Consider the following 18,166-nt stretch of genomic DNA (forward strand, 5'->3'; position numbering starts at 1 on the left):
TTAATAATTTCATAATACAGTGGATCCTTGTTATACGCTGGGGTTTGGTTCCAAGATCCCCCGTGTATAACAAAATCCGTGTATGCTCAAGTCCCATTAAGTATAATGACATAGCAAAATGGTGTCCCTTATAAAAATGGAAAATCAAGGTAAATTTATACTTTTTTGGAACATTTTCAAACTGTGTATGCTTAAATCCGTGTATAAAAAATCAGTGTATAAGAAGGTCCGACTGTAATAACATCACTGAAACCTCTCCAATTTTTCAGGTCATAGACAAAATATAGCCATAGTAGATAACTCTATAATTCATGAAGTAGATGCTGCGTATTCCTATCCTGCAAAGTATGTTTCCTGAGGATTTAGTTCCTCCAATACCGGGTAAAGCTGGTATGTTTTCCCTGCTTCAATGCCTAAATCTATCTCAATACCTGAGAATACAAAACCTTTCTCAAGAGATTAAGTGCAGTCTTTCATCATAGTGGGCAGAGGGTTTATACTGGATAGAAGAAATTAAGTTCTTAGAAGGGGACGCTTTGTAACTTCAAAAGGAGAATACTTTCTCCCCCCCCCTTTTTTTTTTTTTTTGGCCTCTGTTTTATTGCCTTTGTTCCCACTCAATTTATGGGCACAGAAGGCCTCACTTTCCATCTCCATACCCTTCTAAGGTATCTCAGAATGTAGACACCACAGCCCCATCACTGGATTTATCACACTAGCAAGATTCTGTGGGAAAACGGGAGTTAAACGAGATTTAAACCACCCCAGAAATGCCCAAAGTTCATCGCACGACGTCATAGTTAACATGAAATAACACGAAGTTAATCCGAACACAAAGCAGAGAAAACCAGCAGCTTTTTACTTTTGGAACAACCCAAAAGTTAAAAACCTGCCGGTTTTCTCTGCTTTGTGTTCAAATTAATTTCACATTATTTCACTTGGGCAGTCCCTAGTGCGATAAACTCCCTGAATTTGCAAGTTTTGTTTAAATTCAAATGTACTTTAAATCGCATTTCATGCCGTTTTCCTGCGGGATCTCCCCTAGTGTGATAAAGGCCATTGTCACATTCCCTCTCTGTGTGTGAAACTCTGAAAACTAGCATGATGTTTGTTGTGCTCTTGGGTTGGCCCAATAAAGGTAGACGGATTTTCAATTTTGCTGTTTTTCAATACAAAGTACAAGCCATTTAACAGTTGTTTAGATGTTGTTGATGTGTGCCTTCAAGTCAATTCCAACCTATCATGGGGTTTTCTTGGAAAGATTTGTTTAGAGGGGGTTTGTCATTGCCTTCCTCTGAGTCTGAGAGAGGATTGTGAGGGTTTGCCACTTAACCCACTGCTCTTCCACCGTGTGTATAGCTCTGCCTACCTCTAGTGCTACCAAATGCGCAAAGTTCCACAAATCCCATTGTTACTAACAAGAATGAGGGTTTCCTCTTGTCCCCATATGTACCACCAATGTAAGGCCCTCCTGCTATGGCCACCAACTATGGTGACATCCTCAAAGTAACTGTGTATGTGTGTAACTTATGTACCCAATGGGCCAACCTCTCTTTATTCACTGCAGCTACCATAGAAGCATGTCTGAATACAACCTTTATAATATATATTGCTCTTGGAGGCCAAAAGTATATTAATGGAAAAACAATTATTTATTAACACTAGTTGAATATAACAAAACAGATTAATTATTTAATACATTTAAAAAACCTTTCTCAGTATTTCTCACACTTCACTCCTAGATAATTCAGACTCTTGAACACCACTAATTCCTAAACCTCACTCTCTTAAACCTAATTTGCCATTAATCTTTAGCACTCCTCCATCTTCTCTACCAACTACCTTACTTATGGGTGCATCTACAGTGTAGAAATAATGCAGTTTGAAAGCACTTTAGGTACTGTAGCTCCAGCCTATGGAATCATGGGTGTTCGCTTTCTCTTGTGCCTCACAAAACTACAAATCTCTTCCATTTCCTTGATGTATGTCAGCATCTCAACGTCTTTTCAAGACTAAATTGCATTTCTAAATTGCAATGACCAAAAACCAGTTTCATCTCATTCTGGTTACAGGCATCCCTCAGTTAACAAAGAAATTGTATATGTCCCAAGCATGAAAATTCTTTATCAGTAAAATAGGTACCAGAAGCAGAAATAACATGGAAAGAATAGATAGGATCCTACACTACAAAAGGAGGAGGAGACCGATGCATCTCAGCAAACCTTTTATTCAAAATTAACAATATGAATCAAGCAGATCAGGTAAACCTTGCATACATAAAAGAAAAAACATGGTGAATCTTCTGGATATAATTTGTCTTCCCAACTGCATCCAGTCTTCATTTATTTTCTCTTTTCTCTCTGTTTTGCTGTTCACACATGCTCAATAAGGAATGCTGGAAGCAGCTACTGTTTACCTTTCCTGTTGTTGGCTGGCACACACAGCTGCAGTGGGATCAGCTAGCTAGAGTAACATTTCATTATTTCCCAGCTCACTGCTTATTGAATTGTTTACTACAGATAGTCTTGCAATGTAAAACCAAACATCTATGTTTCTCCTTTCCTTCCTCACCATTCTCGCTATACCAATGTACATTAAAAAAAACTAATGCTAGACAGAGCACAATAAAGAAAAGGGGGAGTTGGGTGAGCATTAAAAGATTTTATCAGAGGCTTTGTTAACTGAGCTATGTCTGTACAGTATTTCGGTCACTCCTTTGCTAAAACTGATATTTTACGTTGATCAAGAATTCTACCAGGAAACTATGGATATACTGCAAAATAATAATAATAATAATAATAATAATAATAATAAATCTTATCTCATAAGGAATTATGTTCATTCTGCCTCAGCCTTTCTGCTTAATTGGCATGGTCAACCGAATCCTTTTCTTAGAATAACACCAGTTTTTCAGTTCTGCTGTAGGGAACAGGTGCCCACATTATGCATCTGATTAGATTTTGCTGGGCAGGAGAGGCTGGTGAATGTGTCATTTGTTCTTCTTGTAAGAAATATGGAAATAAACAATTAATTCCTCAACTAATCTTTTAGGGAAAAGGAGTAGGGGAGGCAGTTCTAAATAAACAGTGTCATTATGGGGCATTCTCATAAGTGACATCAGGAATGCCTATTAGTCTAAAATGTATCACTTACTCAGGTCATTAATGGGAGTCTTAAAAGAGAAGAAAGCCATTTGTAAATTGAATGGTCACTCAATATAGACTTTTCATCTGAGTCACAGATGTAGAAAATGCAAACGCTGATTTAAGCATCATGTTTGAAAAAGGCCATAGATTTTCTGTGGGAAGCTGCAAAGAACAAATTAGCCATCTGTTCTGAAACCTTCCAAGCTGAAATCTATTTCAAGTGTCACCTCTGATTAACACTGGACACCAACACATCCTCCCTTTCTACAAGCTATACATCACATGGAGTGCAGAATCCTATGTTTTTGTAATTATCATATATTCTTGATGGTACCTTTTGATACTAAGTGTTCTATGTTTTGGGTGGCTTTTTATTGCCTTTTAGAGCATAATTTCAATGGAAATATTTGCAGCTCTAAAATACATCTTTAGCAACCTTAACTATGAAACAGAAACATTAAAAGCATGACTCAAAGGGGCTTAGACGATGAAAAATAATCCATATATTCTTAAAAAAATTAAGACAAGGAACAAATGACTCACAAATCCTTTTCACTGTTTCTTTCTGAAGTGTAACTTTCTTTTCCTGCAATGAGATGTCTAAGCTTTCCCCACACTGAGAACTTGTGTGTCTTAACTGTGGGCGAAGATGTCAAAGTTCCTATTCAAGTGTCACAAAAGCTTTGTTGAGCATTACACATCATGCTTTACTGAATACAAGACTAAAGGAAACATCTAAAATCTCCGCCCCTCCATCATCATTTTTTTCACATGGAAAGCAATGCATCTGAAGATTACAGTTCATTTATATTTATTTATTTATTTAACCACATATTCACACAGTAGTCCCATTATGTTTGTTTATTTTATTTCTATATCGGTCATCTGGGATGTCCACATATACAGTTGTCAGTTCAGTTGCTTGAAGAATGTGTTTGCAATGAATAACTGTTGGCCTCACAAAATTTGATAAGTCACTTTTCTTCTGTGTTTTTTTTAACCCTAAAATAAATTCTCCATCAGTTTTTGGTTTTCCTCTGTTTCCTACTTTTATGGTCTAATTTGCCTATAATTATCAATATGTCCTGTATTGTATGCCAACAATATCCTCCTGTATTCCAACACATAACTGTTCAGTTTCTTCCTGCCCTAGCATAGCTAAACATAAACTTGGAATATGATTATACTGATAGGTTTTCCACAGTGTTACTGATATGACTCAATCTCACTTTTCATTATACCCTGCTGATAGCTTTTGCTACATCTAGCCTCCCTATTATGGCCATCCCATTTCTTCTAAGATTTTCACTTCTGGGAGTGGGTGGGGGAACACTATATAATAGTGGATGGAAAATGTCTAATTCCTGTCCACTTTAGCTCACTCACCCCAAGTATTGTGATGTTTTTGCTTGCATTTTTTGCTTTATAATTTATAGCTTTCCCATACAATACTAACAAACATTACAATGCTACTGTCATTGTCCCTGAGAGATTGTCTGCCAGTGGCACTCCATACTACCCAGTCGGTCCTTCTCACTTCATTAAAGATTGGATTTCTGTAATGCGCTGTACATGGGGCTACCTTTGTACCAAGTCTGGAAGCTTCAATTAGTTCAAAACTCTGCAGCCAGATTGGTCGCGGGAACTTCTAGAACCGACCATATTACACCTGTACTAAAATCTTTACACTGGCTGCCAATTAGCTTCCAGGCGCAATACAAAGTGTTGGTCGTTACCTATAAAGCCCTACATGGCTTAGGCCCGAGTTACTTGAGGGAGTGCCTCTCCCTATATAATCCGCCCCTCACCCTCAGAACAACAGAGAAATATGTCCTTGAATGGCCAAAAGTAAGATTGGCAGTAACACATCAAAGAGCCTATTCTGCAACAGCTCCAACCCACTGGAACACGCTTCCGGAAGAGATTCGACTTAGTTTGACATTGGAATCCTTTAAGAAGGCCCTAAAAACCTATCTCTTCCGGATAGCATACCCTCCCGATTTGTAAAGTTGGTCCCTAACGGATGGATGAATTTTTTACCTAATGCCTGACTGCTGTTATATATCTTTTTAAAAATTTCTGATTCTATTTTTGAAATTGTATGCACTGCTGATATATTGTACTATGACTTGGATCATAGAGTTTTAATGATGTAAAACCGCTTTGATCGGAAGGAAAAGAGGTATACAAATAAAAGTTTTTTTTATTATTTTTTTATTATAAAGAGTTTGGTACATTGTCTGGCTTGTCAACAAAAGCCTATCTGACTTGGAAGATCCTACAGCATAACCTCCTGTTTTCCAGGAGCACACAATTCCATCACTGGAATACCCACCATGGGGTATCTGATGCAAATTTGAATAAACAAAATCTGAGAATGGGAGGTAATGGTCAGTATCATACTGGATAGTGTGATTAATCCATTTATTATCATGACATAAGACACCCACAGCCTGTCTTTAGCCTGTCATTTGTTTACTCATGTGAGTACACAAATAACAGGCTGAAGACAGCTGAGAGCTTCTTACCGCATGATAATAAATGGATTAATCACACTTTGCAGATATAAGAGTGTCAATTACTTCACACTATCAGATTCAAAATGTTTCTCATTAAGCGCTTAGCAGTAATAATTTTTGAAAGAATATCCTGTATCCCCACCACCACCCGCCAAAGCTTTTCTTCCTTAGCTTCTTGCCATCTAAACTAAAATGGTTATGCATTCACTTTTTAACTGAATACTACAAGAAACTGGCCTGTAGTACAAAAACACACTCTTCTCCTGTCTTCTTGTTATCACCCCAATATTCACAATGAGCACAAGCTGGCACTGGAACCATGCAGTATTACTTCTATGCCATTTTGTGGGGCTACTTAGTGCCGCATAGCCAGAAAAAGAACTAAATGTTACACTTATGATGCAAACAAAGTGACACCACTGTTAAGTTACAGCTATTATATAATGTAGTTATACTTCCATTACTGAACAAAGAATTAACGGGAAATTAAAAAAAATAAAAATAATCATAGTCATCCCTCCACATTCACACCAAGCGGAGGCTAGTGTGCTCCCTGATACAGATTGAAATGCATTGTATGTATTATACACTCAAATCCAAGGTGGGTTGAATCTGCGGATCATACTTTTTTGGATACATTAAATCTGGTTTTGTGGGGCCTGGAGATATTTGCAGTTTCCCCACTTTTGGGGGGAGCCCCCATCCCCAATGAATATGGAGGAACAAATGTAATCAATTCCAAGTGCTAGCCTGAAGATCTATTAATGTGTGTTGTGGCCTTTTACAGAGTTTGGGAAACACTGTGAGAGTGTATTAAACTGTTAGCTAAACAGAAATCCCACTGGAACGGGTGGAAGAAAAGAGAGTGAGAGAGTGGGACAAGATGTGTAAGAAATCTCCCAGAAGAACAGGCTTCTAGACACTCTGCTTGCTTCTATGAATAGCATCTCACTGCCTCTAATGAGGTCATTCGTTACATCCCTGTGCAGTGTTGCTTGCACTAAGCAACTTTAGTTATATATCTTATCCGTTTCATTCTTTCCATTTCACGCTTCACAGTTTAATTTCATTTCCACCTCTGAAGTACAGCCGAGTTGTTAGCTCCATGGTACTACTTCAGATGCCACTGAAAATTCAATTATATCTCAGAGGAAGAAAAGTAATCAGGAAGACTGACTTTGATCATAACCTAAATTGTCACACCCAATTTCTTGACAAAATAGTGAGTCAGTGGCAATGTCACTCACATAAGGATTTCCCTACTTGCCATCCTGAGCATGCATGAAATTCTCAGAAAAATGGCAGACGTTTCAGTTCTGTGTGAATATGCCATACCCTACCCCAGGACTATTTTGCTCCATGTTTTTAAATGGACCATAAAAAACCTGGTTCTATTCCATTTTTAAATGATTGGATGTTAAACCATTTTCTAAATGGGTGCATTTTTTCTTTTCCTGTTATTTTAAAAAAATATATTGATGGTGCTGTTTTAGTTAAATTATTAACTTCTAGATAGCATCGAGGGGCCTTCACCTTGAAGGAGGATATATAGATATTTTAAATATTTAATTAATATACACTTCTGAATAAAGCCCTACAGTTATCCAGCATAAGCAATATGACTTCCTTTCTTTATTATGAATTGCCAAATCAGAGTCTTTTGTGACAACCAGAAAATGAACTAAGCAGAAAAGCTGAATGGAGACCAATATGCTTCCAGCTGCTTTAGACACAATGGAGATCTTGATCACTTTATGTGAACACAGATGTACTTTCAATAGCAGCATCAAGGCTGGTTTCTTGGAATTCTTTTTTGTTTATTTTCTGTGTTCTTCAAAAGAATGCAGTTAAAAGATTCCATGATCTGCGTACTGGACTATTGTTTTCCACACAGATAAAAGGAAAGACTTTTTATAGAGTTAACTTACTTCAAATGGTTTCTTAACTTTGACAAAATGTTCTCCTGCAAACAAAACCTATCACAACAACTAGAACAATTCCTAATTGACCTCTATATCACTTCACCTTGGTCTGAGGACAATACAGAATATAAAGTACAGGTTCAATATATCTTCGTTACTGTGGTTACCTCCCACAAAATTGTTGACAAGCCAGTGGAAAGTGTGATGCAGCACCTGTAAACTGTTGAAAAGATTTGCTTGGAAGGCAGAAGGTGACGAGGGCCAAGGAATCAGATAGTTAAAATTGCAAAAATTAACAGAAAAATAATTACATGTAGGAGAATTCTACAGACACCAAGAACTTCTAAAAAGGCCCCCAAAAGAGGAGGGAGGTCCAAGAGCTAACTAAGCCTGAATTCTCCCTAGAAGCCAAGATGACACAGCCGACCTGTCTACTTTGGACATATTATGAAAAAAAATGGCTCATTAGAAATTACAACAATGCTTGCCAAGACAGAAGGCACTAGGAAAAGAGGAAGTCTTCATTACAGGTGGGTAGTTTGAGTCAAGAAAGACACAGCCCTGAGTCTGCAAGACCTGAGCAGGGCTGTTGATAACAGGGTGACTTGAGGTTTTCTCATTTATAGAGCTACCATAAGTCAAAGCTGAATTGACAAAAATGAATAACAAAATTTCCTGGGCCTTCTATGAATACTTATGTTTCCATGGTATATACCACCCATAAACAGGCATGATGTTTTCATCCCAGGGTTACTGCTGACTGTACAATATATGGGCACCTTTGTTTTCCACTGAAAGATGTATTCCTTAACTGTTTAAAGCCTTGGAAACTAAGGGGAAGGACATTCGTTTATCAAGTTTTCCAGTTCTAAAACTATGAAGGCACATGTAGATTACCCTAAGCATGTAAAGAATATTCACAACAATTCTTGTTCTCAGCAAGAAGGGCAATGCCAACATGTCCAGACATCTGCCAAGAAACTGCCACCCTTGCATGAAAACTGGCAGAATGAAGCAAGAAGAGTTTTGCTTTTTGTTGAGATTTCTGTACTCTTTACAAAACTGTCTTTGACAAAAATAATAATAAATCTTTTAATACCATTATAAAGTAAAGTTGTTATGTGGTTTTTCATCATCACACCCAAGGATGAGACAAGCAAAGGTTCCGTGCATAGTTCTGTACAGAAACAAAGTTTCTTACACAGAAAACATGACTATCTGTGCAGAAAATATTTCTGCACAGATAATACAATTATCTGCCATGTAGATGACCCTGACTCATGACGACCCTGTGGATAAGACATCTTCAAGACGCCCTGCCCTCCATTACTCTGCTTATGTCTTGTAGATTCATGCCTGTGACCTCCCTAATTGAGTCTACTCATCTGGTGTGGTCTTCCTCTCCTTCTACATCCAACCAACGATCAAAGCAGATACCATTACTGAGTAAGGCTTGTGGGTACGGTGGAAATGGGGAGCCATAAGTCTAAGGTCATTTATGCAGTTTCCTCATATAGCCCTGCTACCTTCTCAGGCCCTACTCCACATTTCCTCAGGAAGGCATCAGGTGGTAAAAGCTCTGAATGAGCCACATGCTTCAGTTGGTACTTTGCCCATCTCATATCTTTCCTCACTGAAATAGATCCAGGGTAGAAAAAGGGAGGCCCACAGATGAGACACTTGATGAACAGATACATCTCATCCAGTCTGTAGGAGGCCCTGGGAGGAGGAATTTGCCCCAAGAGCACTTCCACTCCACAGTTAATGTATTTCACAGAATTAATGTAGTGGAGAGGAGGCACTTCTAATTAGCCAGAACTATATTGTTGTTGTTAACTGCCATCAAGATGGCCCTGATTCATGGCGACTCTATGGATGAGACATCTCCAAGAACACCTTCCCTCCACTACTCTGCTTATGTCTTGTAAATTTATGCCTGTGACCTCCCTAGTTGGAGCCCTGGTGGCGCAGTGGTTAAATGCCTGTACTGCAGCCATTCACTCAAAACCACAAGGTTGCGAGTTCAAGACCAGCAAAAGGGCCCAAGCTCGACTCAGGCTTGCATCCTTCCGAGGTCGCTAAAATGAGTACCCAGACTGTTGGAGGCAAATTAGCTTACTTGCTAATTAGCTTACTTGCTGTTCACCACTATGATCTTTGGAATAGCGGTATATAAATAAAACAAATTATTATTATTATTATTATTATTATTATTATTATTATTATTATTCATCTGGTGTGGTCTTCCTCTCCTTCTACATCCTTCCACCACTCCTAGCATTATTGTCTTTTTGAGTGAGTTATGCCTTTTCATTATGTGGCCAAGGTACAACAGTTTCAGTTTTGTCATCTTGCCTGGAAAACTGTAGGAGTAGTCCAAAAAAAGGGAACCTTTCCAAGCTCTACTTACAGTAAAATATTTTCAGGGGTGGGCAAAGTGTGGGTCCCTTGATATTTTTGGAATGTAACTTTCACCATTTCAGCTAATGCTGGAAGCTGCAATCCAACAAGAACTGGAGGACCACACTTTGCCTATTCCTATAGTACCAGATACTTTATAAGGCTGTTTCCAGAGTGTTTGAATGTATTTGTTTCCCCTCACCCTTGATATTTTTATATTGTTAATTTATTCTGAAAATGCAGCAGAAAGAGAAAGAAAAGAAAGGAGAAAGTGAAAAAATCATACTACATCATCTAGGAGTTATCCAAGGTTCTGCACCTGGTTTCTGATAAGGCTCAGCACCTTGGATAGCTTTCCCAAATGCTTCTGTAAAACCTTGTGTGGATTCACCATTCCAAACCAATAGAACTACTGGCTACCTTTACACAGAACATTTGCTGTTCCTTAAGGTCCCCTGTCTTCCACAAAGCACAATATACAGCTGGTTCTTCCTTCCCAAAATAAAATGCAAGCACACTGATAACATACACTCAGACACCTTTTCCCCATGGATGCTTTTCCTGCTCCTGTAAGTTCAATAGAAATGCAATTACAAGTTGAAACCTTCTTCATCTGATCAGCAAGAGAGACAATCTTTTTCTAAAAGAAATATTGATTTTTTTAAAAAAAGAAAAAATACATGAAGTAAAACAAAAACATTCATATTCATATTAATACTTGTTTTCATTGTAGATCTTGAAAGGAGTAGAAAAGGGAAGAAAACTGGAATATATCTTCACTTCCACACATTATACTAACGAAGACTTCCACTCTATTGGTCCGACTTAAATCTAATAAAAATTCAATATGTAAAACTATCTCCTTTTTATGATCAAAACATCATACCATAAACCTTCATGAGTTATCAGTAGTAAGGAGGAGTTCAATCAAGTTTTTATGATTTGATATTTTACTCTGCAATGGAAACGGATATCCATAAATGCTCTAATACCACATATAACAGTAACAATTCTTTTCTGAAACCATGTAACTTTAGGATACTCTTTTTCTGTTATATCCTTTATGATAAGGATAATGTACTACATTCAAAAAGTGGGCAATGATGCATCTCTATGCACTGACCAGATGAAAAGACTTGGGACATATATCTGGTACTTATATTAAGTAGCAGTTAATATAGGAGCATTTGGAGCTTCATGGTTTCAAATGCAAATGGTTCTACACTTAACCTTTTTGAAATGTGTTAAAATCAGACACCCTCTTTTAATCCTGTATGTACTATATTATAAATAATTTTAAAATCTTACAGTAAGGCACATTTGAGTCCATAGTTATTATGGTCTAGGCTTCTAATTTGCTGGGGAACAATATTTATTCTATAATGGCAAGCACACTCACATACAATAAGCATTTTTAATGTTGCCCATAGTTTCAATAGGAGTATCTAGCAAAGCTGTCACTATCCTGCAAAATTCCATGGTAGTCTTGTGTGGATAAGAAGCTTTTCTGCATGAACTAGTAAGAGTGGTGCCCAACCTTTGGTCCTCCAGATGTTTTGGACTTCAGCTGACTGTTAACCACAGTTCCCATGTGTTTCAGTGCAGACACTCTCCGTATTGATTTACTAGGTGGTGTGCACAGATGTCTAATTCATCAAATTAAATTAGGAAGCCCACCATAGAAGCACATGGGACCACTTTCTTAAGGATTAATTAGTTACAAGATAACATGGCACTGTTTGTTATTGACGTTTTATTAGCTATTTACTAATCACTAGCCAAAATTGCCTGATCCACTTTGGATGACAACTAATCATTCATCCAAAATCTGAGCTTGTCTGAATGAACTATAATCACACTTGCTTTTCTTTGATAAATTTTATATCATGCAACAGTTTTCTTTCTAAAAAGGCTAGAGAACAGAAGCCATCAAAAGAAGGCCATAGGTAAAGAGATTCAGTTGCACTGAAGATGATGAATGATTTGCAAGATAACTATGCAAGATGCCAGCATCTATCCATGGAGCAAACCTATGTTTCTTAGTCTAATTCTGCCCAAATGGATGATTTGCTGGCTGCTTGTTTTTCAGAGCTGCCAAATCAAAATATAGTAATCTGTTATGGACATGCCATTGACATATTGCTATAGATTGCAAAGTTAAATAAAACACACCATTTGTGCTATTTTTCTTTTTTCTTGCCACAGTTGGAAGTTTGCTACAAGGTTACCCCCCCCCCCTTTTCTTTTTCTTTTTTAGCCCAAGGGCATTTTGTCTGGGGGACTGGCGAAGTTATAGTTGAACATTTTGTCTGGAGCAAATACCAAACTGTGATGCAAAAAGAAAAGTAGCATAAATGCTATGTTTTTCCAACCTGTACATCAAGATAAAGGAAGCAGGAGGTTCACTGGAGTTAGAATAGCCTTCTTCTATCAGCAGTCCCTCAAAATGTTTTAGACAAAAACTCCCATCAACCACATTGGCAGCATAGCCCAATCTCAGTAGGACCAACTACTGGTGGATTGGAATTTTAGACAGAAACATCTGGAGGACATAGGTGGGAGGTAACTAGTTTAGAAGGAAGATGGTGAATGACAGCCTCAGGGTATCTGTATGATTTTAAAATGTTTGCTTGAATAAAATTGTTTTTGCTTGCTGGCAAAAGGCCAGCAGGGAGGGGCCAGTCTAACCTCTTGCAGAAAGGAGTTCACAGGGTGGGAGCAGCTACTAAGAAGGCTCTCTCTTGTGTCTTCATCAGACGAACCTATGATCTTGGTGGGACCGAGAGAAAGCCTTCTCCTGCAGATCTTAGAGCTCTCGCAGATTTATATGGGGAGATATCGTCTCTCAGATAGTCTGTACCCAAGCTGTGTAGGGCTTTATAGATCATGACCAACACTTTGAATTGTGCCCAGAAATGAACATGTAGCCAGTGAAGCTATTTTAACAAGGGAGTTATATGATCCCTGCAATTAGCCCCGGTCAGCATTCTGGCTGTGGTGTTTTGATCCTGCTGAAGTTTCTGGACAGTTTCCAAAGACAGCTCCAGGTAGAGTGTGCTGCAGTAGTTAAGTTCAAGTTCAAGTCCAAGTGGGATGTAATCAAGGCATATGTCACTGTAGCTAGATCTGATGTCTCAAGGAACACACACAGTTAATGCACAGGTTTAAGCTGTGCAAATGCACTTCTGGCCACTGATGAGACCTGGGTATCCAGGAGCACACCCAAGCTGCAAGCCTGATATTTCAGGGGGAGTGTGACCCCATCCAGCACAGGCTGAATCCCTATTCCCTGATCTACCTTATGACTGACTAGGAATACCTCTATCTTGTCTGAACTAAGCTTCATTTTGTTTGCCCTCATCCAGTCCATTACTGACAGCTGACACTGGTTCAGCACAGAGAGAGCTTCCTTGCAGTCAGATAAAATGGAGAGACAGCGTTGGATGTCATCAGCGTATTGGTGATACCACATCCTAAAGCCCCGGATGACGTTTCCCAGTGGTTTCACGTAGATGTTGAATAACATGGGTGACAGAACAGAACCCTGATGGACCCCACAGGCCAACAGCCAAAGAGTCAAACAGAAATCCCCCAACACCACCTTCTGGGCCGCCCCTCCAAGCAAGACTGGAACCACTGCATAACAGTGCCCCCAAATCACATCCCAGCAAGGCAGCCCAGAAGGATACCATGGGTGATGGTATCGAATGCTGCTAAGAGATCTAGCAGGGCCAACAGGGACACATTCTCCCCCTCCCATCCAGTTCCACCAAGGCGACCAAAGCTGTCTCCATCCCATAGCCAGAAGCCAGACTAAAATGGATCTAGATAATCCATTTCATCCAGAAACCCCTAAAGCTGGGAGGCCACCACTCATTCCAGAACTTTGCCCAAGAATGGAATATTAGAGATCGTGAGACCTATAGTTATCCAAAATAGTGGGATCCACACATTTCTGTTATAACATTAACAGCACCCTAAGATCAGGAGCAGGCCTTTGTGATGTCAATGGAGTAGGGAAGACAAGGATTTGGTGCAAGAGTAGAACTGGTTTGGGGTGTAAAAAGAAACAAGGTAAACAGGAACAGAATCCAGGTAAGATCTGGCTAACCAGTCTACACACACACACACCACATATCACACACACACACACACTATTCCTTTTTCATTCAGTGCAACTTATCCTGATATTTGTCTCCCTACCTGGAGACCAGAGGAAGCAAAATAATTTCCTGAGATTTCCATCAGCCAAGTGAAGTATTAAAGTAATGAAATATAGCAAATACATGATTTAGTCTATCCTCATCCAATTTTTTTTCTAAAAAGACAGTTCCCTTCCCCCACCTTTTCGAAACTGTACTTACTAAAGCAAATGGAGCTTCCTCATAAATATTAATGTTACTTTTTGTAGCAAGAGGCCAACAACTCATCATCTCTCTTCCCATTTATGCTCTGGATTACGTACTAAATTTCCCAGAGGAATTCCTGTGCTGATTAAATGACCATGTGTATTTACTCAAATTGGGTTTTCCTTTTAGTGTTGTCACTCAGTTAAAGAAATCTTAATTGATTAATCTTACAGGTTTTAGTTGTTCAAACCATTAATCAATTACAGATGCAATCATAAATATAAATTACTTTGGGGGGGGGGAATTCCCTGAACTTTGGGGGAAGATTATTTTTGGAGCAAATATATTTACTCTTTTCAAAAAAAGAACTAAAAAACTGCTTATATTTTAATATTAGGGGCACAACAGTCCCAAAGGGCAGTTAGAAGCATAGATTGTATAAATGAAGTGGCTTTAGCAAGAATCATCTCAGACAAAGCAATGCAAATATATATCTGGTAATGCCTTCAAAAGTAGGTTGCAGAAAGTAATAAAGGCACGACACAAATTTTACATATTTACTTATTTACATTATTTTTATGCTGATTTTCCATAGCTCAAAGCACCTAACGAAAACTGATAAAACATATTCAGAGAAAAATGCCATAGAATCAAAGAAGAAAAATGAACTAAGATGACAACACTGAACTGTCTACTGAATTTGATCTAAAGCAGAGCTGGAGAACCTGGGGCCTTCCTACTGTTATTGTAACACAAAGCACATGAGAATCTGCCAGCCTACTGAGGGGAATTGGGGTACGATAGTCTCCAACTGATGGGACTTGGAGTACAATAGTCTATTGCTCACGTCCCTTGATCTAATGCTTTTTGTGCTATTCAGGGTGTATCCACTTTGCAGAATTAAAGCAGTTTGATACTACTTTGACTTTCATGACTCTGTCCTATAAATCCTGGCACTGGTAATATGGTAAGGTATTCAGACTGGCCTGTCTGTTTCCTCATCAACTACAAATCCCAAGATTCTGTAGGATAGAATCAGGACAGTTAAAAGTAGTATCAAACTGCTTTAATTCTGCAGTGTGGATATATCCTCAAGGCAGAAAGCATGTTCTAAAATAGATATGGGAATCAGATATTCTCCAACATTTCACAGATGAAAACTAGGACACACATGGCCAAGAAATGTCAGAGTGTGGTCCAGATAGCAAAAGGTATTAATGAGGAAGGACACACAGGCTAGAAGATGGTTTAGCAGTTTGCTTTGGTCTGATGACACTAGGAATGGTAGGACTCTACCCCTCCTTTCCTTTTCCTTCTTCAGATTACATTCAGTGCAAACTACTTTAGCACTCAGTTTTCTGCAACTGAAATTAAGCTGAGGAAAAGGGGGGAAAGTGGAAGGAGGAAAGAGAAACTAGGGCCTGTTACAGACTGCCAAAATAAAGCTGCTTCAGGTCTCTTTGGAGGTATGCAGTTTAAATGATGCATGCATCCTAAGAATCCAGAAGCTGCACCAAAGCTGCACTCCAGTGCTTAGGAATGGAGTGGGGCTTTGGCGCGACCTCCGGACTCTTAGGACCCATGCATCATTTAAATAGCATACCTCCAAAGAGACCCGATACAGCTTTATTTTGGCAGTCTGTAACAGGCCTAGGACAATTTTAAAAGCTGCTCAAAAATGGGACAGAGTATTGATCAAGACTGTCCCTGCCTAATCCAGACAACTAGAGGGTATGCAACACCCAAATGTAACTGGAGCTATGAATTACAGAAAGATGATTGCATTACACCTCTTTCACCTTCCACACATTTTTAAAAAACCTAATCCCTGAAAACATTCACTGCCTTTTTATTATTCAGTTTCACAACCAAACTGAAACAGGCTTCTAGATTCCTCTTCAAGACTTCTATTGACATCAAGGGAACCATTCAGCACCTTAGTCATTCTAACTATTTCAGCTTTGTATTTCCACCACAGGAAGGTATCCAGCTGTTATCCATCATGCCACTATTACCTTGGGGCTTATTTCATCTGAATTGTGCTTTTCTAGGCCTTCAGGCTATTTTGGATTTCAGTCGCCAATTACACTTTTCTAATTTAACTTTCAGTTTGGTTTTTTATAAAAGAAACAAAGTCTCTTACCATCCAAGCTGTGACAAAGTCTCCCATCCAAGTCCCCACTGCTGCTACCTTCATAAAACTTTCATTTCTGATGCCCATGAAGTCTGTTACAATGTATGCCCTGTAAATGCAAGCACATATACTGTGAGTTACAGTCATTTACTGCAGAATTATAGATGATTTGGCTTTTCTGACACGGGGGGAGGGGGGCATTTCAGCTGTCAGCATCAGCTCTGTTTTTCTTTTACAGTTTAGATCAGGGTGTGACTCATATGGCCCAACATATGTTGTTGGACCACAAATTCCTGCAACCTTATCCAGTGATAAAGGGCTCTCCAACAATATTTGGAAAGTCATGTGTTCCCAACTCTGGGACCCTTTCACACTACACAATTATAGCACTATGGTTCCACTTTAGCCATGACTGCATCCTATGGAATCCTAGGCTTTGGTGAGACAAGAGAGGTCTCTGGAAGATAGTTTTATAGAGCCCTCCCTAAACTACATATGCCAAGATTCCACAGGAAGGAATGTTGGCAGTTAAAGTGGAATCGTAGCACTATAATTGTATAGTTTGAAAAGGCTCCTGATGTCTGATTATATGCTGCATTTATACCCAGATTTTCTTTCATCAGAGAACTCAAGGCAGCATAGAGCCAGGGCAAGTCTAACATATTTGGGTACCTGATGCAAAGAAAATGGCATCCCCAGTCTCATGCCATATAAAAAAGCTAAATGGCTTGGCAGCTGACTCTTCCTTCAACAGGAGTGATGAGACAACATCCTCTCCCATATCTGAAGGAAACAGGCTGGCTTAGAAGCTGTGGCACAATCCATGTGGTATGCAGTGCCCTTCTCCAACATCAGCTGCCAGTGATTTCCTCACTCTGCCCCTAGTGTTGGGGCTGGCCTTGAGCACAGCCTCTGACACAGATACAATGATACTTTTTTTTTGAGTGAAAAGGCAAAGGCATGGATCCTAATGGTTTATCCCCACTAAATGTGCTGAATTGTGAGGCAACATATAAATATATCACATTGGATCTACTTTAGTTTGGACTAACAATAGGATCGAAGACCCAACATGGTGTAGTGGTTTGAGTGGTGACCTTGGGCAAGTCACAGTCTCTCAGCCTCAGAGGATGGCAATGGTAAATGCCCTCTGAAGAAACCTGCCAAGAAAACTCTGTGATAGGTTCATGTTAGGGTTAGATCTGCAGGCAAACAACACACACAACAAGAGAAGCAAGGTCAATGAGTCAGCTTGCAGCTGGACACTATTCACATGAACATAGTGATTTAGGACTAAACATAAGTGAGGAGAAAAGTAGGAATCAGAAATAGGGTCATCTTAGGGATGTATCTCACGCATACTGCTTTGGTATTCTAACTATACGACTGTTGTGATTTCTTTTTTGTGCTAGAGTCATCCCAATACGTAGCAATTGTAGAACCCATGTTGGCTTTCCAATGATATAACCTGTAGAAGCTATTCTGGGATAATTCTCTAGATATATCTTGATTTCTCTAAGTCTTTGACAAGGTATCTCATGATATTTTTGCAGACCAGCCTGTAAAATGTGTGGCAAACAATACTGCTGTTAGGTGGATTTGTATACCCAAAGAGTATTTACTGATGGCTCCCTGTCATCCCTGACAGAAGTTGGAAGTGGAGTGCTCCAAGGTTCTGCCTGATTTCCTTCAACAT

At 39.1% G+C, this 18,166-nt stretch overlaps 1 protein-coding gene across 2 annotated transcripts in view; it reads right to left on the minus strand.

Moving 5' to 3' along the window:
- TMEM117 (transmembrane protein 117) overlaps positions 1–18,166 on the minus strand; it is a 297,239-nt gene that overhangs the window by 149,701 nt on the left and 129,372 nt on the right. For both annotated transcript variants that reach the window (XM_089524261.1, XM_089524263.1), the window contains exon 4: positions 16,480–16,579. In XM_089524261.1, the coding sequence (XP_089380387.1) occupies positions 16,480–16,579 (100 nt within the window). The remainder of the gene's footprint in view (positions 1–16,479; positions 16,580–18,166) is intronic.

Source organism: Sceloporus occidentalis, unplaced genomic scaffold (genome assembly GCF_023333645.1).
Source record: "Sceloporus occidentalis isolate IW3139 unplaced genomic scaffold, rSceOcc1.0.p SCAF_5, whole genome shotgun sequence".
Classification (NCBI taxonomy): domain Eukaryota; kingdom Metazoa; phylum Chordata; class Lepidosauria; order Squamata; family Phrynosomatidae; genus Sceloporus; species Sceloporus occidentalis.